Genomic DNA, 25,156 nt, shown 5'->3' on the forward strand with positions numbered 1-25,156 from the left:
CACTATTCATAACAGCCCCAAACTGGAAAATACCCAAATGCTCATCCAACAGTAGGAAGGATAAATAAACTGTGGTATAGTCACCAATAGAATATGCATAGTGATGAAAATGAATGAACTACAACTACATGCAATAATATGGATTAATCTCAGAAGCATAATGTTGAGTCAGGGTTACTAGATTTAGCAAAAAGAAAAAAAATACAGGACATCCAGTTAAATTTGAATTTTAGATAAATGATGAATCATTTTGCATGGAACATACTTATGTTAAAAATGATTCATCGTTTATCTGAAATTCAAATTTAACTGGCCATCTTATATTTTCTCTGGCGACCTTATATCAAATGAAAGAAGTCAGTCACAAAGGTTACCCTCTGGGGAAGCTATAGACTGGAAGCTGCATAAGTGGTACTTCTGGGATGCTTGTAATATTGTTTCTTCATCACCACTTATTCCTCAAACTGTATAATTATGATTTGGACATTTTTTCTGTATGTATATTATACTTCAATTGAATAATCTATGTCATCCATCTGTAACTTATTTATAATCTATCTGGCAGTGATCTGAATATGTTTTATATTCAAAATCACAACAAAAAATAGAGATAATCTTAACAAGAAATGTACAGCACCCACACTGACTAAAGGGAGAGAAATACTTTGAATGGGTGATTTAATCCAGAATATAAATGGTCTATAAATATACAAGTATGTTCAACTTCACTAATAACTATAGAAATGAAAAGGAGATGCCATTTTTCACTTATCAAATTGGTAAAAATACTTAGAGAAGTTAGAAAACTTTAGAAAAATGAATAATCTCATGCCTTCACGGGAATTTGATAGTATATTTTAAAGATTTAGATGGAGTTTGGGAAGATGGTAGGTTAAAGATATCTCCGAATCCCTTCTAGTCCCAAATCTGATCCATCCACTCTGTTCTTGAGCCCAGCAGGTGTGCTGTAATCAGCCAAGAGAATGAAGGCACAGGATGGGTCTGAGACCTGATAGTAAGGGGGTGATGCAGAGTTTTTGTTCTCTGGAAGAGACGAGAACTCTGAGCCAAGGGCTTAGGGTCTGATGTAATAGAGCCAAGGCAGAAAGATAGGAACATGGCTTCTGGTGAAGGCTTGGCCTGCAGGACTCTATGAGTTCCTGTCGAAATTGTCGGTATTGTCTGTGTGAGTATGCCAGGTTTCTCTGGATCTGAAAATGCTGAGAAGAAACTGAGGAGTTGGGTTGCGTCCTCTCCATCTTGAGATAAGGGCAGCACCAAGGAACAAGAATGCAGAGAGGCTTCCTCTTGATACCTCCCCAGGGTGCGAGCAGCTTGCCGATAGCACGCCTGCCGCTACAGTACTGGTCATGGGCAGAAACCACTGGGCCTTTGCCGCTCGCACAGCTGCTAGGGCTTAAGGCACTTGAGCCTCAGTGAACAGACACAAGAAACTAACAATCCACAGAAGGAGACCCCGAAGCCAAAGAGAGGCCAAGTGGAACACTTTCAGCAGAGTTGCTGAAAGAAACAAACAATTCAAGCTTAAAAAAGATCTCCCTCAGAGATTAAAGCATAGCATAAAAAAGACTTTTTGGAACTAAAAGAATTACATACTGCTTACCAAAACCAGTAGCAATTATCATTCCAAATATTAAAACACTAAAACCATTCCAATTCAAATCAGAAACTAGATCCCCCTGAAGAAAGCAACTTTACAAGCCCACGGTGTATCCTTCAACATCCTTCTCCTTTCTAATGAACAAAAAGTAAGAGAATTAATAAGAGGAATAAATATTGGCAAAGATCATTTTCTTCTTACTAGTATGATTTTATACTACAAAAACCCCTGACTCCAGTTAAAAGAAACTTAGAACCGAGCTATATGTATCAGGATGAATTGATCTCACAAACGTAACACTGAGCAAAAACGAAAAACAAAACACCAGTGACAAAAGAACACCTACATTATGAAACAACTTATGAAAAGTTTAGAAAAAGCAAAACGCCACTGCATATTGCTAAGGGATACAAGAATACGTAAATGAATGGATGGTAGTTAAAGTCACTCCCCCACCTGCCTGATGCAACCTTACCACTCGAATGACACGGCTCTGGCAAAGATTACCAAAAATCTCAATGGCCAAATCCACCCCTCTCTTCTCAGTCCTCACCTTATGTGACCACTCTGAAGCATCGGACGCAGGTGACAATCCCTCTTTCCTAGAAACTCTTACTTTGGTTTTTACGCTACTACTATTCTCCTGTGCCTCTTCAACCTCTTTAATTGGCTCATTTACTCCCGACTAATATTTAGTGTCGGCTGTCTTATTATCTAGTCTTTCTCTACACAACTCTCCCTGGGCAAACTCACCCACACATTCCAAATATTTATCTCCAGCCCAGATGTTGCTTCTTTTTTTTTTTTAAGTTTTATTTATTGGGGCGCCTGGGTGGCTCAGTTGGTTAAGCATCTGCCTTCAGCTCAGGTCATCTCAGGGTCCTGGGATCGAGCCCCGTGTTGCGCTCTCTGCTCAGCAGGGAGTCTGCTTCTCTCACTCCCTCTTTGCTCTCTCTCTCTCTTTTTTTTTTAAGATTTTATTTATTTATTTGACAGAGAGAGACACAGCGAGAGAAGGAACACAAGCAGGGGGAGTGGGAGAGGGAGAAGCAGGCTTCCCGCGGAGCAGGGAGCCCTATGCGGAGCTCGATCCCAGGACCTTGGGATCATGACCTGAGCCGAAGGCAGACGCTTAACGACTGAGCCACCCAGGCGCCCCTCTCTCTCTCTCTTAAATAAATAATAAAACCTTTTTGTAAAAAAGTTTTATTTATTTATGTAATCTCTATACCCAATGTGGGGCTTGAACTCATAACCCCGAGATCAAGAGTCACATGCTCTTCTTACTGAGCTAGCCAGGCATCCCCCAGATGCTGCTTCTAAGCTCTAGTTCTGAATTTCCCATTTCCTCCCAGACTTTTCTAAAATGCATTTCAAATCTGACATGTCCAAAACCAAACTTACTATCTTTCTGCAGTCTGCTCCCTATAGACCTAGGTCTTGTTTTCTTGCTAATTTCCTTCAGCATCTCCCACTTGATCTAAGGTCATGATTTTGTCATAAACTTATTTGCCTCACAAATCACATCTACTTGAGTACACTGCCTTCCTCTACCCCCAGTAATGCAATAAGCAACAAAATTCTGATGGGCCATAGCCACCCTCTGAAAATATCCAAGAGGGGCTAGCAACTATCTTAGCTCTCGGTAGTTAGAAAATGATTCCCTCCAACAGTGAGGAGCTTGGCTTTTGGAATGATATTTTGTTAACTAAAGAAAACTTAATTCTGCTGGGACAAGTCACACCCCGTAAGCCTCTTCCACCCTCAAAATCTACCTCAAATGTTGACAAGCACCCTGGCCAGCTCCTAGGGTTCTTAGTTCAGATGGGCTTGTCTATAAATACCAGTAAGGCCCCTATCCTCCTTATTAACCACCATCCAGAGCAAGGGAAACACAGAAGATGGAATCGATAATTATTAAAAGGCTACTATATAACAGGAATTACAATGCTTATTTTACACATATGAGTTCACTTAATTCTCACATCTCTGTGGGGGTATATATTCAAATCCTATTTTATAAATGAAGAAATTGAAGCTTTGAAGCTAAAATGGGTAACTCAGAATGTGGACGTGAAACTCTAATGCAAATGAATGAAAATCCTTTGAGAGCCCCTAAAAGTCTTTGAAGATGCTGCCAAGTGACAAGCTACCAACCACCCATGAATCTATCACTGGTGGACTGGAAACTGCAAAATTCTTGAGAGATTGAAAGCAGATGTATAAGAGTAACAGAAGAAAAAAATATACAGGAGAGAACCACTGTGAAAAGGTGGCACCAACACTAGGGGTAGTGCAGACTTGAAGGTAGTGGATTCAGCAAACAGGAGGGAGCCTTGGGATAGGAGTCCATGGTAATTGGTAGGAGTAGGTCCCTGGCCTGGTAGCCAATGACATGGCGGGAATAAGTCCAAACACAAACATGAAAATATGCAGAAGAAAACCTTTTGTTAAAAGAGAACATCGGATCATGTACGAATGAATGAATGAATGAATGGATGAATGAAATCAAGCTACATGACTTCGATAAGGGATGCAAAAAGACATACCAGGTGAGGGCTAACAAAAAGAAGGTAAGTGAAAAAGTATTAATCAGATAAAATAGATATAATCCTCTGAGAAGATACATGCCATGATACTTTATGCAGCTAGCAACATAGCTTCAAGATATATAACTGTAATGACATTGTAGAGTGACAGATGGTAACTACACTTATCAGGGTGAGCACCGAGTAACGTAAAACTTTGTAAAAAAGTCACTGAATCACTATGTTGTACACCTGAACCTAATATAACATTGTACGTCAACTATGCTTCAATAATAAAAACGTAATAGCTGCAAAAAATGTGTATATAATGCATAAAAATCCATATATATAATGCATAAATAAAGAAATACAAGGAGAAATTGACAAATCCTTGGTCATATTGTCACAAAATAACATACTAAGTAAATAACAAGAAAGAACATGAAAGAGCTGAATAATATAATTAAAGAGTTTATCTCATAGGCAGATATAGAACTACATACCCAACAAAAAACATACTTTTTTCATTTTTTTTTTAAAGATTTTATTTATTTATTTGAGAGAGAGAGTGAGAGAGAGAGCGCAAGAGGGGGTAGGGTTAGAGGGAGAAGCAGACTCCCCGCCGAGCAGGGAGCCCGATGCGGGACTCGATCCCGGGACTCCGGGATCATGACCTGAGCCAAAGGCAGTCGCTTAACCAACTGAGCCACCCAGGCGCCCCATACTTTTTTCAAATGTACATGGACTATTAACAAAGACCAAACAAGAATCAGGACAAATTTCAAAAAGAAGAAATCATACATATTCATTGATCATAATGCAATAAATCAGAAATAAACAACAATAGGATACATAAAAACACCTTCTACATAACTCTCAGGTTAAAGGAAAAATGAAAAAGGAAATATCTAATTTAGAAATTAATAGAGGACTATTTCTCAAAATTATAAGATTATATCCGGTGGTACTGAGAGGAAAATGTATAGTTTTAAATGTATCTTTTTAGATAAGAACAACTGAAAACAAATGAGCTATGCTACCAAAAGAGAAATAATCAAATGGCATATTCAAATAAAAGAAAAAAATCAATCCTGAATGTAACTTAGCCTCTAGATCCAGTTACCAATTTGTAGGAAATACAGAGGAACAAGAAACATGTTAAAACTACCTGGGGATATGCAATTAGCAAAATTCAGACTACAAGAAATTCTGTAAGACAACCTGATTTCTTCAATAAATAAATTATAGAAAGTTGAGGGGTAAGGAGAGATGGAGGAAGTATCTACAGATTAAAAGAGACTGAAAAGAACCTATCAAGTAATAGCAAAGTGTGGACTTTGCTCCTGATCCAAATAAATAGATCCTGATCCAAATAAATAAAATCAATGAGACTATTGGAAATGTGAACACTGACTAGATATTTGATGATGTTCAGGAATTATTAATAATTTTTAGGTGATTATATTCTTAAAAGTTCTTTTTTTTTTTTCCAAATACAAACTGAAATTAAAATATATATATATATATATATATATATCTGGGATTTGCTTCAAAATAATATCGGAGGGAGAAAGTGGTTAGGATACAGATGAAACAAGACTGGTCATAAATTTGTCATTGTTGAAACTGTATGACAGGTATTTGGGGATTCATTATACCATCTTGACCTCTTGAAAAGCTTTAAAAAAAAAAAGAGAGAAGAACAAAGCTTTCAACTCAGGAAGCAATACAATGAATATAACAAAACAACTTAGGAGGAAGTCATTAATAGAGAGTAAAAAAACAAAATACAAAAAAAAAAGGAGAGTTAATAAACAAATCTGTCAAATGTGGTAGAAAAAATAGAGAAGATACATAATAATCAATGAACTAAAAGTAGAGACATAATTACAGATATGGGGATTAAAAATATACAGTAAATCTATATGCAAAATTATGCCAATAAATTTGACAATCTAGACAAAGTGAATAATTCTCTAAGAAAATATAAATTATCAAAACTGGTCCCAGATATAGAGAACCTAATATCCAAGAAACTTTCAAAGAGAATTCCCATGTTATATAAACTGTATCAGAGCATAGAAAAAAATCAAAAGCTTCCTTCCCGACTCATCTTATACAGTTGGCAAAACCTTCAAACCGAAACTGGACAAGGGGAGCACACATAGAAAACAAGTTATAGGCCACTATCTCATACGAACATATATGTAAATGTCCTAAATTGAAAACTAGTACATGAAACTCAGCAATGCACAGAAAGAATAATTTATAATGGTCAATAGGGGATGATTCAGTGATAGAAAAGTTATTTTTACAATTCATTCTAACAATAGGTTAAAAGAAGAAAAACTACATGATCATTAATTCCCAATCAATGATAAAACTCAACACTCATTTCTTATTTTAAAAATATGTACTTCTGGGGCACCTGGGTGGCTCAGTCGGTGAAGCAACTGCCTTCAGCTCAGGTGATGGTCCCGGGGTCCTGGGATCGAGTCCTGCATTGGGCTCCCCCTGCTCTGCGGGGAGTCTGCATCTCCCTCTGCCTGCCACTCCCCCCTGCTTGTGTGCACTCTCTCTCTTTCTCTGTGTCAAATAAAGAAATAAAATCTTAAAAAAAATATGTACTTCTGGGGCGCGTAGGTGGCTCAGTCGGTTAAGCGTCTGCCTTCAGCTCAAGTCATGATCCCGGGGCCCTGGGGTCGAGCCCCGCATCAGGCTCCCTTGCTCAGTGGGGAGTCTGCTTCTCCCTCTGCCTCCCCCTGCTTGTGCTCATGCTCTCTCTCTCAAATAAATAAATAAATAAAATCATTTAAAAAATAAAAAAACTGAAAACATGTACTTCTTAGCAGACTAGGAATAAAAAGTTACTTCCTTAACTTGATAAAGGATATCTGCCAGAACTGTAGTGATAATTAAAGGTGAAACACTAGCAACATTATGGCTCGAGTAAAAACAGAAAAAAATGAGAATGGCTACTCTCACTGGTACTATTCAATCTTGTACTGAAAAAAGAAATAAGGTATAAATGTTAGGAAGAGGCCAAAGTGTCTACTTGCAAATAATATGAATATCCACCTAGAAAATCCAAATGATGAGAAACTAAGAAAGCGTGGTGCCTGGGTGGCTCAGTCAGAGCGTCTGACTCTTGGTTTTGGCTCAGGTCATGAACTCAGGGTTGTGAGACTGAGACCTACACCTGGCTGTGCAATTGGTGGGAAGTCTGCTTGAGATTCTCTCTCTCTCTCTCCCTCTGCCCCTCCCCCCACTTGCGTGCTCTCTCTCTAAAATAAATAAATAAATCTTAAAAAAAAAGAAACTAAGAAAGCAATTCAGCAATGTGCCAAGATACAAGATCAAAATTTGAAAAATAATACTTTCCCTAGACAGGATTAGAAAATAAAATAGAGGGGTACCTGGGTGGCTCAGTCAGTTAAGCATCTGACCCTTGATTTAGGTTCAGGTCATGATTTCAGGGTCGTGAGATTGAGCCCCACATCAGGCTCTACACTGGGCGTGGAGCCTGCTTGAAATTCTCTCTCTCCCTCTCTCTCTGCCCCCCCACCCTCACTCGCACTCAAGCTCAATCTCTCTTAAAAAAAGAAAATCAATTTTTTAAAAAAATAAAATGAAAAAGAGGTATTCAAAATAGCAACACAAACTATAATATGCCAGAATATGCCTACCAAGACAGGTGGTGTAAGAATTATACCAAGAAACCTGCAAAAGCTTACTGAAAGACATGAAAGACTTGAGTAAATACGGAGAGATCATGCTCCTGGATGGGCAGGCACAATTCTCAAGTTAATCTATACTTTGAATTCAGAATTTATATAATTTGTATTTTGTAATTTTTCATAGAACTTGACAACCTGATTCTAAAACTCATCTGGAAGAGAAAGTAATCAAAATGGTTCTGATAAAAGAAAAGTGAGGAGAAATTTGCCCTTCCAGAGATGAAAATATACTATAAACTACATCTACTAAAGGGTTTGAGAATAAACAGATACACTAATAGGGCAGAATAGAGTCCAGAAATAGACCCACACATATCATCAACTCAATACACCACAATACTAAGTCAAGTCAGTGGCTAAAGGGCCTTCTTTTTAATAAATGGTGCTAGAACAACTGCATATCCATGTGAAGTTGGGGAAATGATCTTCAACCCCTATCTCACTTTATAACCAAAAACTAATTCAAGATAGATTACAGAACTATGTAAAAGCTAACACTGTAAAGCTTCAAGCAGAAAACATAAGAGATTATCTTCATGACTTTGGGTAGGCAAAGATTTCATGGACAAGACTCCAAGTGCTCTAAGCATTAATGAAAAGAAATGGTAAACTGGACTTCATAAAAATTAAAATTTCTGCTCATCAAAAGCCATCATGAAAAAGACAAGCCACAGACTGTAAAAAAATATTTGTAACATACATTATATGACACTTCAATCCAGAATATATAAAGAACTCCCACAAATCATCAATAAAAAGACAAATACTTCAATTTGTTAAAATGGGCAAAAGACTTGAATGGACACTTCAAAAAAGAAGATACATGAATAGATAGTAAGTACATGAAAAGAGGCTCAACACTATCATCTTTGAAATGTAAATTAAAACCATGATGAGATGCCATTTGACACCCACTCTAATGTTTCTAAGACATCTTTTTTTAAAAAAGATTTTATTTATTCATTTGAGAGAGAGAGAGAGAAACAAGTGGAGGGGTAGAAGGAGAGGGAGAAGCAGACTCTCCACTGAGCAGGGAGCCTGACGTGGGACTTGATCCTGGTACTTGGAGATCGTGACCTGAGCCAAAGGCTGACGCTTAACTGACTGAGCCACCCATGTGCCCTGACATCTTTGAAGATATGATAAGCTGGAACTCTCATACATTGCTGGGATATGAAATGGTACAAACTATGTTAGAGAATTATTAGGCACTTTCTTAAAAAGTTAAGCATACATCTACCTCCTCTACTCTGATGTATTTACCCAAGAGAAATGGAAACATATTAACAAAAAGACCTGTACATGAATGTTCAAGGCAGCCTATTCATAATAGCTAAAAACTGGAAATAACCCAAATTTCTATCTACAGGAAAATGGAAAAACAAGTAGTGGTATAATCATATAATGGAATACTACTCAGCAACACAGAGGAACACATTATTAATCAAAGCAAGAACATGGACAAATCTCAAAAAAAAACCCAAAAAACCCTAACCACATTATGCTAAACAAAAGACGCCAGACACATAAAAATTTATGATTCCATTAATATGAAGTCTAAGAACATGCAAAATTAACCTATGGTGACAGAAGTCAGAAAGAAAGTGGTTGCTTAAGGTGGAATGCGGGTAGGGTGGATTGACTGGAAAGGGGTACAAGGGAACTTTGTGGGATAGATGGAAATGTTCCATATCATGTTTTGGGTGATAGTTACACCCAAACTGGGTGATAAGTACATATACAACTATCAGAACTCAACAAACTGAACATTTAAAATATGTGCGTTTTATTGCATATACATTTTACCTCAAGAAAAAAAATAGGAAAACACACACACATAAAACATAAATGAAAAGATTACAAAATTAAAAAATGAGATTGAGAAAAAATATATGTAATATACATAACAAGGTATTAATAGCTAGAATATATAAACAACTTCTAAAATCAACAAAAATACAATCTGAAAGAAAAAAATAAGCAAAGGATATGAACAGGCAATTCACAGAAATGGAAAGAGAAATGGCCAATAACATGAAAAAATGCTCAGTTTCACAAGTAATTGGGGGAAAGACAATTTTTTTTAAATAACATGCAATGTTCAAGATAGAAATAAAAAAGGTCAATAATATCTAATATTGTCAACAGTACAGGGAAACATTCTCATATAGTGAGGTGGCACGCATACTGGGACAGACATTTTAGAGAACAATATTTAGCAGTATTTAAAATCTCAAATGTGTGTGCCCTTCACCCTAGCAATTCCTCTACCCGGTATGTAATCTAGAGAATACTCTCAAGTATATATCACATACAAGGCTATTGACTAAGGCATCATTTTACAATAGCTAGAAACCGGACAACCTAAATGTCATTCAAAACAGGAATAAATAAACAAGGTAGACTTTGTACACTGTGGAATCCTATATAGCACTCATAAAAATGAGGCAGATTTATACAGTGGTACAAAAAAATTTCAAAGATATTATTTTTAAAACATTTTTTTAAAGATTTTTATTTATTTGATAGAGTACAAGTAGGCAGAATGGCAGGCAGAGGGAGAGGGAGAAGCAGGTTCCATGCTGAGCAGAGAGCCCGAGGCAGGGCTTGACCCCAGGACCCTGGGACCATGACCTGAGCCAAAGGCAGACACTTAACCGAGTGAGCCACCCAGGCGCCCCTCAAAGATATATTATTAGGAGACAAAAGTTGGTTGAAAAATAGTATGCTGATGATAGCATTTGTCTTTAAAAACAATAGGGAAACACCAGGTTAAAAAAAAAAAACAGGCAGGTGAAAGTGGTTACACCTAGATTAGGATTGGGAGGGAAATCAAGGCGGGGGGTGGGGATGTGGGGGGGGCATGATTTATCTTCATCTGCATTGCTTGTGTTTTATATTAGGAATTTATTCATGTATTACTTGTATAATTCAAAGGGAGTAAATTAATTTAGCAATACCAAAATTTTAAAGGCATATAACAAATATATTACTACATGTACATGCACACTTATGTATAGAAAAATATCTGGTGATGATACACACCAAACTTAATAGCCACAGTTAAACAAGAGCCTGCTTGGAAACTTAAAAGGAAGGATGTGGGGAATGAAGTGTCCACAGGAGGCTTTAAAAAGCTCTGATGTATTTCTGGAAATCTAGAAAGCTATGTGCATGCTCAGGAAAGACCTAAAAATGTCAGGAAAGACCTAAAAAGCCCTTATCTTGCACCCCCTGGCTGACGCTGAGGCCCTGTTCAAGAAGTGAAGACTAAGATAGAGTTGTAAAGAGCCTGAGTGTTAGAGACAAGCCCCAACACATAACACAGAGCCCTAGGCAAATGCAGAAGAGTTACAGTTCAAGGCATTTAAGGAAGTCTGAGACAAATGATTAGCTAACCACTAAAGTAACTAAGCACACACTTCTGTGACTGCACACTACTGGGAATTATAGAATTAGTCCGAGAAAGTCACTAAACATACAAAGACAACAAGTTAGGTTTATTCTAGGAATACGAGATTGGTTTAACATCCAAAAATCAATGAATGCAATAAACCGAATCAACAGGGGCACCTGGGTGGCTCAGTTGGTTAAGCGACTGCCTTCGGCTCAGGTCATGATCCTGGAGTCCCAGGATCGAGTCCCACATACGGCTCCCTGCTCAGCGGGGAGTCTGCTTCTCCCTCTGACCCTCCCCCCTCTCATGCTCACCCTCTCTCTCTCTCAAATCAATCAATCTTTAAAAAAAAATAAACCGAATCAACAGAATAATGAACAATAAAAAACAATAATGTGATCATGTCAACAGATGGTGAAAAATCATTTGACAAACTCAAGATAAACACACTCAACAAACTAGGTATAGACAGAAATTCCTCATCCTGGTAAGGGGCATCTATGAAAACCGCATAGCTAACATCATACTTAATAGTAAAAGACTGAATGCTTTTCCCCTAAACTCAGGAACAAGACAACAATATCCATTCTCACTATTTCCATTCAGCATTGTCCTGGAGGTTCTAGCCAGGACAATTAGGCAAGAAAAGGAAATAAAGGCATCCAGACCAATAAGGAAGAAGGAAAACTATCTCTGTTACAGATGACATGAACTTGTATACAGAAATCCTAAAGAATCCATTAAAAACCTATTAGAACTGACAAGCAAGTTCAGCTAGGTTGCAGACACAAGATCATTATACAAAGCTCAATAAACAATTTGAAAATGAAATTCAGAAAACAATTCCATTTACAACAGCATTGAAAAGAATAAAGTATTTAGGAATAAATGTAACAAAAGAAGTGTAAAACGTATACACTGAAAATTAAAAAAATTATTCAAAGATATTTAAGAGGACCTAAATAAACAGAAAGACATTTGAGGGGCACCTGAGTGGTTCAGTAGGTTAAGCGGCTGCCTTCGGCTCAGGTCATGATCCCAGGGTCGTGGGATTGAGCCCCGCGTTGGGCTCCCTGCTCAGCCGGGAGTCTGCTTCTCCCTCTGCCTCTGCCTGCCACTCTGCCTACTTGTGCTCTCTATCTCTCTGTCAAATAAATAAATAAAATCTTAAAAAAAAAGACATTTGATTTTCGTGAATTGGAAGACTGAATGTTATGATGGCAATACTTCTTCAACTGATACACAGATTCAACACAACCCCTATGAAAATCCCAGCTGGCTTCCTTGCAGAAAATGACAAGCTGATCCTAACATTCATACGGAAATGCAAGGGACCCAGAATAGCCAAAACAATCTTGAAAAAGAACCATGTTGGAGCACTCACACTTCCTGATTTCAAAACTTACTACAAAGCTATGGCAATCAAGACAGTGTGGTACCAGCATAAGGATAGACATACAGATCAATGGAATAGAATTGAGAGTTCAATTGCTTCTTGACAAAGATGCTAAGACAATTCAGCGGGAAAGAATAGTCTTTCAACAAACGATGTGGGGATAACTATCTATATGCCAAAGACTGAACTTTGGACTGCCACTTCACACCATATACTAAAATTAACTCAAAATGGATCAAAGACTTAAATACAGCATCTAAAACCATAAAGCTCTTAGAAGAAAACAGAAGCATAAATCTTTGTGACCTTGGATTCGGCATTTTCCATAGGTATGACACCAAACACATAAGCAACAAGAGAAAAAAACTAGATGAATGGACTTCATCAAAATTTTTTAAATTGCGTGCTTCAAAGGATACCATCAATAAGTGAAAACACAGGGCGCCTGGGTGGCTCAGATGGTTAAGCGTCTGCCTTCGGCTCAGGTCATGATCCCAGGGTCCTGGGATCGAGTCCCACATCGGGCTTCCTGCTCAGTGGGGAGCCTGCTTCTCCCTCTGCCTCTCTCTCTCTCTGTCTCTCATGAATAAATAAATAAAATCTCTTAAAAAAATAAAAAAAAATAAGTGAAAACACAACCCAAAGAATGGGAGAAAACATTTGCAAAGCATATACCTGATAAGGGGTTAGTATCCAGAATGTATAAAGAACATACATAACTCAACCATAAAAAAGATAAATAACTCAATTAAAAAACGGGCAAAGAATCTGAATGAACATTTTTCTAAAAAGATACACAAATTGCTGATAAGCACACGAAACAATGCTCAACATCATTAGCCACTGGGGAAATGCAAACCAAAACCACAATGAGGTATCACTTTACACCCACTAGGATGGCTCCCATTAAAGACATAATAAAAGTAAGAATATGGGAAAATTAGAACCCTAATTTTAGAATTAGAATTCTAAGGATAACAATCCTGATAATGTTAAAGTGGTGCAGTTGCTGTGAAAAACAATCTGGCAGTTCTTCAAAAAGTTAAACACAGAGTTACCATATGATCCAGCAATTCCACTCCTAGGTATATACCCGAGAGAAATGAAAACAGATGTCTACTTAAAAATTTGTACAGCAATGCTCATAGCAGCATTATTCCTAATAACCCAAAGTGGAAGCAACCCAAATGTCCACCAATGGACAAATATATATTAATAAGTATTGATAATGAACGTGTAATAATAATATATTAATATATTCATGTAGTAGAATATTATTCGGCGATAAAAAGGAATGAAGTACTGATACATGCTACACAACATGGATGAGCCTTGAAAACACTGTTAAAGTGAAAGAAGCCAGTCACAAAAGACCATATATCATATGACTAGATGTGTATGAAATGTCCACAACAGGCAAATCTGTAGAGACAGAAAAAGCATTAGTCACAGATAGGTGGGGCCGGGGGTGTGGCAGAAGGAGGTTGAGGAAAAATAGGGAATGACTTCTAATGTGTGCAGGTTTTCTTTTTGGGTGACGAAAACATTCTAAAATTTACTGTGGTGATACACAACTTTGTGAATATACTCAAAAATTACCAAATTGTACAGTTTAAAAGGGTAAATTTTATGGTATATTAGTTACATCTTAATTAAAAAAAAAAAAAAAAGACACTTAAAAGTTACCATATGACCCAGCCAGCAATTGCACAATTAGGTGTATACCTAAAGGGAAATTACAACATTTGTCTACACAAAAACTTATACACAGATGCTCACAGAGCAATATTCAAAATAGCGAAATTGGATACAACTGATGAATGGACAAACATTCATACAAACATACAGCTGATGAATGGACAAACATTCAAAACGTATAACCACACAATGGAATATGATTCAGCATTCAAAGGGAACGAAGTGTTGCTACACACTACAACACGGATGATCCTTGAAAACCTTATGCTGAGTGAAACAAACCAGTCACAAAAGACCACATATTGTACGATTATACTTACATAAAATACAGGTCATGGTTGCCTAGGGCTAGAGAAGGAGCTAGGAGTGCGGAGTGACTGCTAAATGATATGGAGGGTGAGTTTCTTTTTGAAGGTGATAAACATGATCTAAAATTAGATTGTGGTACTGGTTGCACAACTCTGTGAATATATCCACAGAAGTGTACAGTTTAAATGGGTGTACAGTTTAAACGGGTGAATTTTATGGTACGTGAATTATATCTCAATAAAGCTGTTAAAAAAAACTCAGAACTGTAAACCTAAAAAAAGAGGCACAAGAACCTTTAAAAATAGTATTAAGAAGGCTAAATCTCACAGTGCAAACACAGAACAAAAAGGGCACTTTCAAATACATTCAGAACAAAAAGCTGAATGAGCAAGAACTAGGTCTCTGCCCTGTGCTAGCAGTATAATAATGATATGTGTCAGAGGTAAAATTCCTCAATTACTATTTTTGCTCCTGCATTCTCAGTTTCCAAGAGGGAAGTGCAGCCCAATATGAGTAAAGAGGTAGTAAGTGAGAACTCGACTCCTTTAACAGGAGTTCAAGTATCTTGGAGCAGATGAATTATAGCCAAGGAAATGGAGAGTACTTTCAAATGAGAATGCTGAAGCTATGTCAGCGATCTTTGAGAGATCACAGAGAAAGATGTTCCAGAAGACTGGGCAGATGTAATTTCAATTTTCAAAAAAAAAAAAGAAGAAGAAGAAGAAATAGAAGTTAATTCCATAAATTACAGACTGGTAAGTTTGATAAAAGTCTTCTAGATTATGGGATGGATGATCACAGGGATGGCTTGCAAGAACCTAGAAATGGAAGAATAAGCACTAGAAGCCAGCTTGAAGTCACTAAGAAGAAATCAATTTAGGCTAATCCTTATTTCTTTTTTGTAATGTCATTAAACTGGTAGCTAAGAGAAATATGGCAGACTTCGTATATCTGAACTTTAGCAAGGCATTTAGCAAAATCTTTTACGAGATCCTTAAGCACAAAATTGAGAAATAGGGGCTGGTTGTTAACTTTTGTTAGATTAATAATCACTTGAAAGATCATTCCCAAAGCATGCAGATTACCAGGCCACTATCATGCTAGACTAAGGTCTCTAATAGCAATCACCATGGGGTTCTTCTAGCCTTAGGAGCTTCATCATTTATATCCAACAGCTTAAATGAAGATATGGAAACCATGCTGATGAGGTTTATAAGTGACAATATCTGAGAAGGATAGTGAATACTTGAGATGACAGAATCAGGAGACCGATTTTAATCATAAGGAGTTGGGGATAAAACCAAGCCAAACCAAACAAAAATAAAACTTGCCTGGACCAGATGAAATCAAACCAAGGGCCAGATCCAAATCTCATACCTAAATTAGAAAATGAGTGCAAGGGAAAGAAACAGGTTTTCACTATTTCTGATATCAGCCTTGAACTTGAATTGTAGCTACTGTTAGAATATGACCTCAAATATTTCTGTCAAGACACCAACGACACAATAAGAGTACTAGAAGTTTTCATCTACAACTGTGGCCTTAAGCTCTCTCACCCTCTTTCAGACGGTCCCCTTCAGCCTTGGTTTTCTTCTGTCTTTCTGATCCAGCAAGGTCTACGAGATGCAGCTTGGAGCGAAAGCTGCTATTCCTGTGATGACAAGAAGACACAAATGAGAATGGCATGTGAGCTTGAGGGTGGCTGAGTGTCAAAGCCGACCTGCTGGCTCTGGTTTTCTTTCAAGTCAGTCAAAATGGCTCCACTAGTTACCAGTGCTCAGGGTACTGATGGCCGATGATTTGTCAAACGCACTGAAGAAGCAACTTAATATTCAACTTTGGTAGAACTACTGTTAACAATCTTGACTCTTTAAACTGTGAACTGCAACTTACTTGTCACTCTTCCTTCTTTGCTCTATGGAGATTGTAAAGATGGCATGAGATCGGGATGACTGGGAGTTCATAGCTGTGGAGGCCACAGTCCTACAGTTGTTGCCCTGCTCCAAACAGGAAACAGTGTCCAGGGCGACTACAACAGTCTTCTCAGTGAGTCCCACAATCTAATTCAGAGAAAGAAAAAAAAAATGCCCTTAGGATTCCGCTTTACATACTTCATCAGAGATAGAAGGACTGGCAGGTTAAAAAGTAATGCTTCAGGGGGCACCTGGGTGGCTCAGTCGTTAAGCGTCTGCCTTCTGCTCAGGTCGTGATCCCAGGGTCCTGGGATTGAGCCCCGCATCAGGCTCCCTGCTCGGCGGGAAACCTGCTTCTCCCTCTCCCACTCCCCCTGCTTGTGTTCCCTCTCTCGCTATATCTCTGTCAAATAAATAAATTAAAAAAATTTTTAAAAAATAATAATGCTTTGATGTTCCAATAGAACCTCAATAAATAGGACAGTTGTGGTGATAAGGACTGTTTTAACTAACTCTATGATCACAGCAAACCAAGGTCCCTAATCTCCCCTAGGGACTTCCAAAACAAGGGTACCAGACAACACTAGAGCTAGAAGAGATCTCTAGATTTTAGGATAGAGCAACGGATAGGTGCCCTCTGGGGAGCTCCTAAGTGAAGGTAAGCTTTGGCCCCAAGAACAGCAAGGGCAACACAAATACTTACAGTATTTCTCTTTGCTACTTTCTCCATGTGACCCTGTGCCCCTCCCTATACCTCTGACCGGTTTTAGACTTCATTTTCACTAGGGGAAACAGCAGGAAAACAGGGTCCTACGCTTGGTACTGTATCTACCCAAGATAATTTGTACACGTTAAAATCTCTTGGAGCGTCTGGAGATTGAACTAGATGATTATGAAGACCCTGCTAGCCCAAATATGCTATTGTTTTATTACTCCATAGCTCCCAGATCTACATCTGTGGCCCTAATTTCTAGTCCTTCATTTCTAATTGCCTGCCACTTATACTTTGTAAACAGTGAATTATAAACCAAACTCATCTTCCCTCCACCAGCACTGATTCTCTCCACTTCTGTTAGTATCTCTATGCGCAAAACCTCAGATTCACCTTCAATTCCTCTCCTCCCATTTCGCCATACCTCATCTGTCACCAACTCCTAGCCATTTTCCTTTTGAATCCATTGCTTCCTTTTCCTTCCCACATCTACCTGCCTCTTCCAGGCCAATCTTACTTCATGCCTGAAGAAGAAGGCAAAGTTTCTCCAACTGGCCTTCCTCATCCCAGTCTGTCTCCTTTTCAAGCCACTTGTGTTTAGTCTTCCTAAAATCCTGCTTCTGAAAATGTCACCAAATTACTAAGTTCTGTGCTAGATAATGAGGATCCGAGGAGATTTTAAGACACTCTCCTAACGTCCAGCAGCTAACACAGTTGGAGAGAGATACGCATAAGATAAAAACTTGGTAAAAGTGGCCATGGCAGTCTCGCTTATATACTGTCCACAGGGATGGAACACATGAAGCTTTAGCCTGGCTTCATAACCTGGTCCTAACACATCTATTACTTCTCAACCCAGAGCCTCGAATCCAGACAGACTGGTCTAGTCTTACTAACCCAAGGAGTATATTTTCTGCTTAAGCTACTCCTTACACAAGAATACCCTTACTTCTTTTCTCTCTACTTATATTCCATCTATCCCACCTGAAGAGTGTTCACAAACTTGTCCTTACCCACCCCGATTTAAATCAAAAACACATCCTTTTTTGTATTGAAAATTGTACCTCAAATAATGCTTGGGATTTAATTCCTGCCTTGGCATGGGGCATATAAAAGATCTTGGAACTGGGTCAAGACCTGGCTCAGTACCAACATTCTTTCTGGTGATAGCATGCATTTTGCCCAGGTTTCTTATCCCCACTATCCAAATTGTCTTCCTGTATTCCAAGTTTATCAGGCTTTTTTTTTTTTTTTAAGATTTTACTTATTTATTTGAGAGAGAGAGGGAGAGCAGGGAGGGAGAATGAGAGGGAGAAGCAGACTCCCCACTGAGCAGAGAGCCCAACTCGGGGCTCGATCCCAGGACTCTGGGATCATGACCTGAGCCGAAGGCAGATGCTTAACCGACTGAGCCACCCAGGCACCCCATCAGGCTTTCAAAATAGGTCTGATCCTTCAAGCCTTTATTTTAATACCTGGCTAATGACTTAATAACCCAGAAGGAAAAAAAAATCAGAAGCACGCCTGCTCTTCAAGCACCTGTACCCTAAACCTTCATCTTTCCATGCAGTGAAGAGAGGAAGGGGAAGAAGATGGGTAAGACACTATTTTACCAAGTTTTCCCATTTATATAACCTACTCTCATCCACTTCCAGCCCTGGATTCTCTCCCTGAATACTCAAGCTGGAGCTAGACCCAAGCTCTGCCTGTTTTCAATACCGGCTTCTGGATTTGGTCCACTCCCATATATAAAACTCCCAACCTTGCCTCAAATTTTCTGTTTAGCTATAGCTCCTCATCCTGCATCTAAACCATACGACAGAAGCCTCTCATATAAGTGATCTCTTCTTCCTGTGGTACTTATGAATTTTAAATTTTTTATATTATTTCATTTTTTCCTATTTAAATATCATTCCAAAGCCTAGCATAATGTCTGTTATAGTGCTGGTCCAACAGAATTTTCTGTGACCATGGTCTATATCTGTGCTGTCCTATAGTAGCCACAGCCACATGTAGCTATTGGGATATGTGGCTAGTGTGATGAAGGGACTGAATTTTAAATTTCATTATATCTTAGTTCACTTAAGTTTAGCCATTTGTGGCTAGTGGCTATTGTACTGAATAGCCCAGGCTTAGAACTCTGTAAATAATTAATAAATATTTAGTTGATATTAGCATTCCTTCCACAGGGAACAGGAAGATGATAAAACTTCCTTCCCCACAAGAGCTCCCATCTAGGAATTCTAGATTAACAAGGGAAATTAGGATCACACAAAATCTGAAAGACTGAGATGTCAGTAGCCATTTAAAACCACAGTGGCAAATAAAAGGGATGTGAACTTTAGCAGTGGCCAACATTTTTCAGTAACAACAAATGAGACAAACACACCTTTATGCCTTCTTTAGGATCCTCTCGTATATTTATTTGAGAGGCTTTCTCACGAGATGGGCATAGAAGATCCAAGATTTCTTCGTTGTAAATCTGTATTGTTAAAAATGAAGTGGTAAAAACAAGATGTTAACAGTGATAATCTTGGGGTGGTGGGATCATAGGTGATTTTTAAAATTCTTTGTGACTTTCTGTATTAAAAAATAGTTTACAACATATTATTTTTATAATTAAGAAAAGGCCTTTAATCTCACAGGTAACCATTTGATACTTACAAGAATGAATTCACATATTCATTGTAACAAAATTGAGACTGCTCTCTTAGGACAGTTTCTTGGGAATAGCAGACACAATGAAAAGTTACCTGAGTGCCCAAATTCAGTTCTTTGATGGTACCATAACAGCATCATCTTCCCTGATTTTGCTACAATGTTTAAGTAACGGGTCCTTAGTGGAGGGTGGAAATGGGAAGCACATGGGAGAAGTGGCAACCAATATTTCAACCACCAGAACTTTAAGTATTTAGAACAGTGTTTAGCACATAGCAAGCAACCATATTTGTTTGCTATTATTGCTGTTGCTGCAATTTAACCTACCAGGTTCTTAAGTAATTTTTACATTTGATTACCTGACCATAACTGGGTTAATCAAGAGATTCAAGAAGGCTAAATCTTAATGATGTTTAACTCCCTGCCTTCCAACTCTATACCTCCAATACCTATTAATGTATTAAGATTCAACTCCAGGAAGGAGTATTCACATACAATATATAATTTCATGCTTACATTATATAAGTTTAATCATTGCTCATTAAAGATATCACTGCTATGGAACCAACTAGCTAGTTTCCCAAAACCCATAAATTTCCTGAACATGTGTTTGAGGTCATGAGGTTAGATATAACTGGTCAATCCAGTTGTATAGTGACATTCACTAGAATGAAAACCACACAAGGGTAGGGATTTTTATGTTTTGTTCACGGATATGTTCCAAGTACCTAGAACAGGCCCTGTAACACAGTAGGTATTCAATAACATCTGTTGAATAAACACATTCTATTATCACACAGCTCAATACTTCACCCATTTTTTATAACATTCTTCCTGAAGTAGAAGCATTATCACTCAGGCCTCAAAACAGTAAAGGAAAATCAAATATTTTTCTGCAGACGCTACAGGGAATCAGCAGCAGAGGCCAAATTGGAATTAAAGAACTCCTATCATCTTTTTATGCGGCAATGCCAACTCCTCCAACAATCAGATTAAACAGACTATTCTGACAAGAAAAGAACTGGGCAGGAGCCAGCTCCAACTGAGCCAGTAAATTTTCTCTATCAATTTATTAAAATGTAATTTACTAAAAATGCAATTTACTAATTTGAGTCATGCCAGAAAAAAACTCAATTTGGATTTATTTTTTCTATCCAAAGATACATTTGAATTCAGTATAATTAAAGATAAATCATTTACCTCTAAGTATGACACTTTCAGAGTAAATTCGATGTCACTCTTTTTATCAATTTCTTTGAAGAGCAATTGTATTACCCTAGGAATGACCCCAACTGTTGGTTCATTCTCTTGCTCTGCGGTGTATGCACCTCCCATTGAATAGGTTTTTCCAGAGCCAGTCTGCCCATAGGCCAGGACGGTTGCATTGTATCCTGGCAAAATAGAAATCACATGCATAGTGGTACTCAAATATTTTCATCCAATCAATATACACCATTTCCTTCAGCAATTACTTGCAACAAAATTGAGACTGCTCTCTTAAGACAGGGGTCTCTTAGGAATAGCAGACACAGAGAAAACTTATATGCATGCCAGGATTTTGCATTTCTCCAAACCAGCAAAGAAGAAAAATACCAGCGCCAGAATGTGTGCCCCTCTTCATTGCCCTTAAAAGCTAGGAAGTAAAACACTTAAAGATAAGACTGAGATAATAAAGGTGGCCGACTCACTGCCAAAAAGCCATTCAGAGCTTTATAATTCTACTTTTAGCAATTCTAAATTATGGGAATTAAATGAAAGTCTTAGAAGTTGCATAAATAGAAGGGATTCCAACATATATGTTTTTGATGACCAGTCTTCATCTGAAAAGGCAACAAAGTTGATTTTTACGATCAGTGAAAGCATCCACTCCTTATCTAAACTCTCAGACTGCATCTGGACCATATTATCAGGCTCCTTGGCACTTTTTTTTTCTTTTTAAAAGAACTTGTTTGTCTAAATGAAGACCTTCCTTGATATTCTGAAAGATCATAAGATGTTACATCAAGATTTTCACTGTAATAAATAGCTAGTATCACCTGGCATGACCATGAGGCAAAAGAATAATATCCCATAATCTTCTACAATACCACAGATATGTGTACATAGTAATAACTGGGGAAACCAAGTTTCAGTACTTTCCCCAAAATATTCAGGGCTCTCTGGTATTGGGAATTCAGAGTACAAGAGGATGATGTTGAAAATATTGGCTGTGTCTTTGCAACTGAGAGCAATGTTAACCAAACATATATATTGGAATCACTATCTACTTCATATTCCTCTAAAGACTATAATTTAATTCTCAGATTCCCAAGTTAAGATAAAAGTATAAAACTATAGTGCTCTTACTGAGCTGTGAAGCAACATTCTGAGGAAGATGACCAGATAATGAAGGGTCTGGAAACCATACTGTTTCCAGAATAGCTAAAGGACACAGGGATGGTTAATTAGAAGAGACTTAGGCAGAATCACATAATTGTCTTCCAAATGTGTAAATAGGAAAAAGATTAACTTTATAGTGGAGAAGCCTGGCAGATAACACTGTAATCGAATAATCAAAATGAACATCAGCAGTAATGAAACAAATCATCATGTGTTGGTGATAGGATTCAATGGGAAGAATACAGCATCATTTCTGTGATATTCCTGGTACAGATATACAACTTGAATCCAATCATAAGTAAACATCAGACAAACCAAAATTGATAAACAGTTTACAAAACAACTGGTCTTTAAGAGTCAGGATCACAAAAAAAAAAAAAAAAAAAAAAAGACTGAAAAAACTTTAGAATGAAAGAGACTATAAAGAGACAGCACAACTAAATATAACAAGTGCTTTTGAACCAGATTCTTTTACTCTAAAGGATGTTATTGGGACAACTGGTGAAACCTGAACAAAGTCTGAGGACTAGATGGTAGTAATGTAGCAATGCTAATTTCATGATTTTGATGCTTATATGCTTATACTGTAGTTATGTAGGAGGAAGTCCTTGAGTGTGGCAAATATACACTAAAGTATTCAGGAGGCATCAGGTCAACAATCCATCTCAAATGATTCAGGAAAAAAGTTTTTTATGCTGTTCTTGCAACATTTCTCTAAGTTTGACATTATTGCTTTAATATTTTAAAAGTTTGAAACAAAGTGTTCAGTGTGTCCTGAGCCATAACATCATTTTAAAAAGTGGGAAAAATATGTGAATTTGCCTAGAGGGATGAACTAACATCACTGGGTAGAAATTATAGGGAAGCAAATTTCATCTCTATATAATCTAGTGCAATTGGAGTTGTCCAAAATTCAATCAATGGGACCACCTTGTGAGTCAGTGAGTTCCCTATCAAAGGAAAAAAAATTTAAATAGATGCTGGAAGTTCACTTCGAGATATTGCTGGAAAGCATTTTTCTTTCGATGCAAAGTAAGACTACATAATGTACAAATGTGTCTTTTATCTTTAAGGGACTGGTGTGCCGTGGTTCAACTTCTTTTACATAGACCTCTGCTTTGAATCCTGAATAACCTCTGTACTGGAATAACAATAATTAAACATCTCTCAGGCACTGCTCCCTTCTTTAGAACCCTACTCTACTGCTATGGTCTTCAACTACACTAAAGTCTTAGCTTCTTCAATAAAGATTATTAACTGGTCAGAGTACTCAGGGGTTTTAGGAAATATTCTTCACCTAAAAGAATTCTATTCATCATCCAAGATCTCGCTCAAAGGTTCCCCATGCTGTGAAATTCACCCCTAATCCCCCAAGCAGAGTTAGTGCCATCCTTTTGGTTTTCATAACACTTGGAAAGCAGTGCTACTTCTATAGCAGGACTTACTCTATTGTGTATTTTTAACTTTTAAAATATTTTTTCTTAAAGATAAGTGCAAAAAGGTTAAAATTTTTTATGTACTTAAAATTACGTATGTAGTCATCTACTACCACTCCCACTCCTGGACTTTGAACTCCTCCAGGGCATGGAAGCTATGTAACTTTTCTCTGAATCCTCAACAGGCTTCAGAGTACCTGGGCCTTAAGTAGGTTGGCAAACTGATCATCTTCAGCACCCATGAAAGAGCTTAGAACTGAATGAAGTTCCAGGACAAACCAACAAAAATATATATACAAGTCAAAGATGGGCTGAACCACAGAAAGCAAATACAGTATAAAACTAGCATCAAGGGTACAGATTTTCGCAAATGATACTGAGTTAGTTCCCAGGCTGTGGGTTCTTTGAAGGCAGGACTCATGTTTCATCTATTCCCCTATTTGCAGCACCCATGTACAGTGGCTGACACAAAACATATGCTCGAGAACCGGTGGAAGAATTAAATAGCCTTACCTTTAAATATGCCTTTTATGAGTGGTGCTACTGCTGTATTGAAGACCTCTTCCTGTTCCGTAGAGGGGTCAAACACAAAATCGTAGGTAAAGGATTTGTCAGTACCAAGCACCACCTAGAGAAGGCAAGGGACAAGGAGTAAGAAAACTTGAAAGGCGAGACCACGCCCCTCACTGCCATTTGGCCCCAGCTGTTCAGAGGCAGGCCCAGGACTCTCGTACGCACCTGAGGCTCCCCGGGTACGAAGGAAAGGCACATCTGGCAGCCCTCACTAATCTCTTTGGGGACCAGAGGGCGACATCGCAGTGCCACTCTTACAGGAATTCCCTTCACCTCTTCCTTCATGATCCTATCGCAGCACCGTCTCTGCGGAGGGGAAAAAAGAAAAGATACTTGCTGATGAATCTTGGTAGGTCGGGAGGGGTGGGAGTTCCGGCCCGCCCTGGAGGGTGGGATGGGTTACGGAACTCAGCGGTAGCGGTGGCAGCCTCCCCGTCCCAGCGGGATCGCTGCCTCCGGAGAGTCACTGTCCCTCAGACTTGGCCACGACCGCACAGCCCGTCAAGCCCTACGCTCTGAAGAGAGCGAAGTGGAGTCTGAAATGAAAAGGAAACCCCCAGCAGAGATGACGACAAAGAACCAAAACCCCAGCGTCCCGGGAAAGGCAGATCCTGAGCTAAGGTGTGCTCCCTCAACTCACCGAACTAAACGTCCCTTCCCCGGTCTCCCGCCGCCCTGTCCCAACCGGAGCTTTAACCGCCAAGTTTCAAATCGGTCCCTGAGGCGCCAGCCAATCGGAGCGCAGACAGATTGCGGGCAGAGCACGCACGACGGCGCGCGCAGGAATACGCGTTGGGAA

At 38.4% G+C, this 25,156-nt stretch overlaps 1 protein-coding gene across 2 annotated transcripts in view; it reads right to left on the reverse strand.

Annotated features, from left to right (window-relative positions):
• Positions 1-25,124, reverse strand: part of KIF4A (kinesin family member 4A) — a 114,917-nt gene extending 89,793 nt beyond the window's left edge. The window contains exons 1-7 of one of the 2 annotated variants that reach the window (XM_078064664.1): positions 24,998-25,124; positions 24,523-24,663; positions 24,298-24,412; positions 21,170-21,360; positions 19,701-19,793; positions 16,580-16,746; positions 16,243-16,337 (exon numbers count right to left, since the gene is read on the reverse strand). In XM_078064664.1, the coding sequence (XP_077920790.1) occupies positions 16,243-16,337; positions 16,580-16,746; positions 19,701-19,793; positions 21,170-21,360; positions 24,298-24,412; positions 24,523-24,642 (781 nt within the window). In that variant the 5' untranslated portion in view covers positions 24,643-24,663; positions 24,998-25,124. Of the gene's footprint in view, positions 1-16,242; positions 16,338-16,579; positions 16,747-19,700; positions 19,794-21,169; positions 21,361-24,297; positions 24,413-24,522; positions 24,664-24,765; positions 24,926-24,997 lie in introns of those variants that run through there. The other variant, XM_078064665.1, reaches the window with a different exon arrangement.
• Between the last annotated feature and the right edge of the window lie 32 nt (positions 25,125-25,156).

Source organism: Halichoerus grypus, chromosome X (assembly GCF_964656455.1).
Source record: "Halichoerus grypus chromosome X, mHalGry1.hap1.1, whole genome shotgun sequence".
Classification (NCBI taxonomy): Eukaryota; Metazoa; Chordata; class Mammalia; order Carnivora; family Phocidae; genus Halichoerus; species Halichoerus grypus.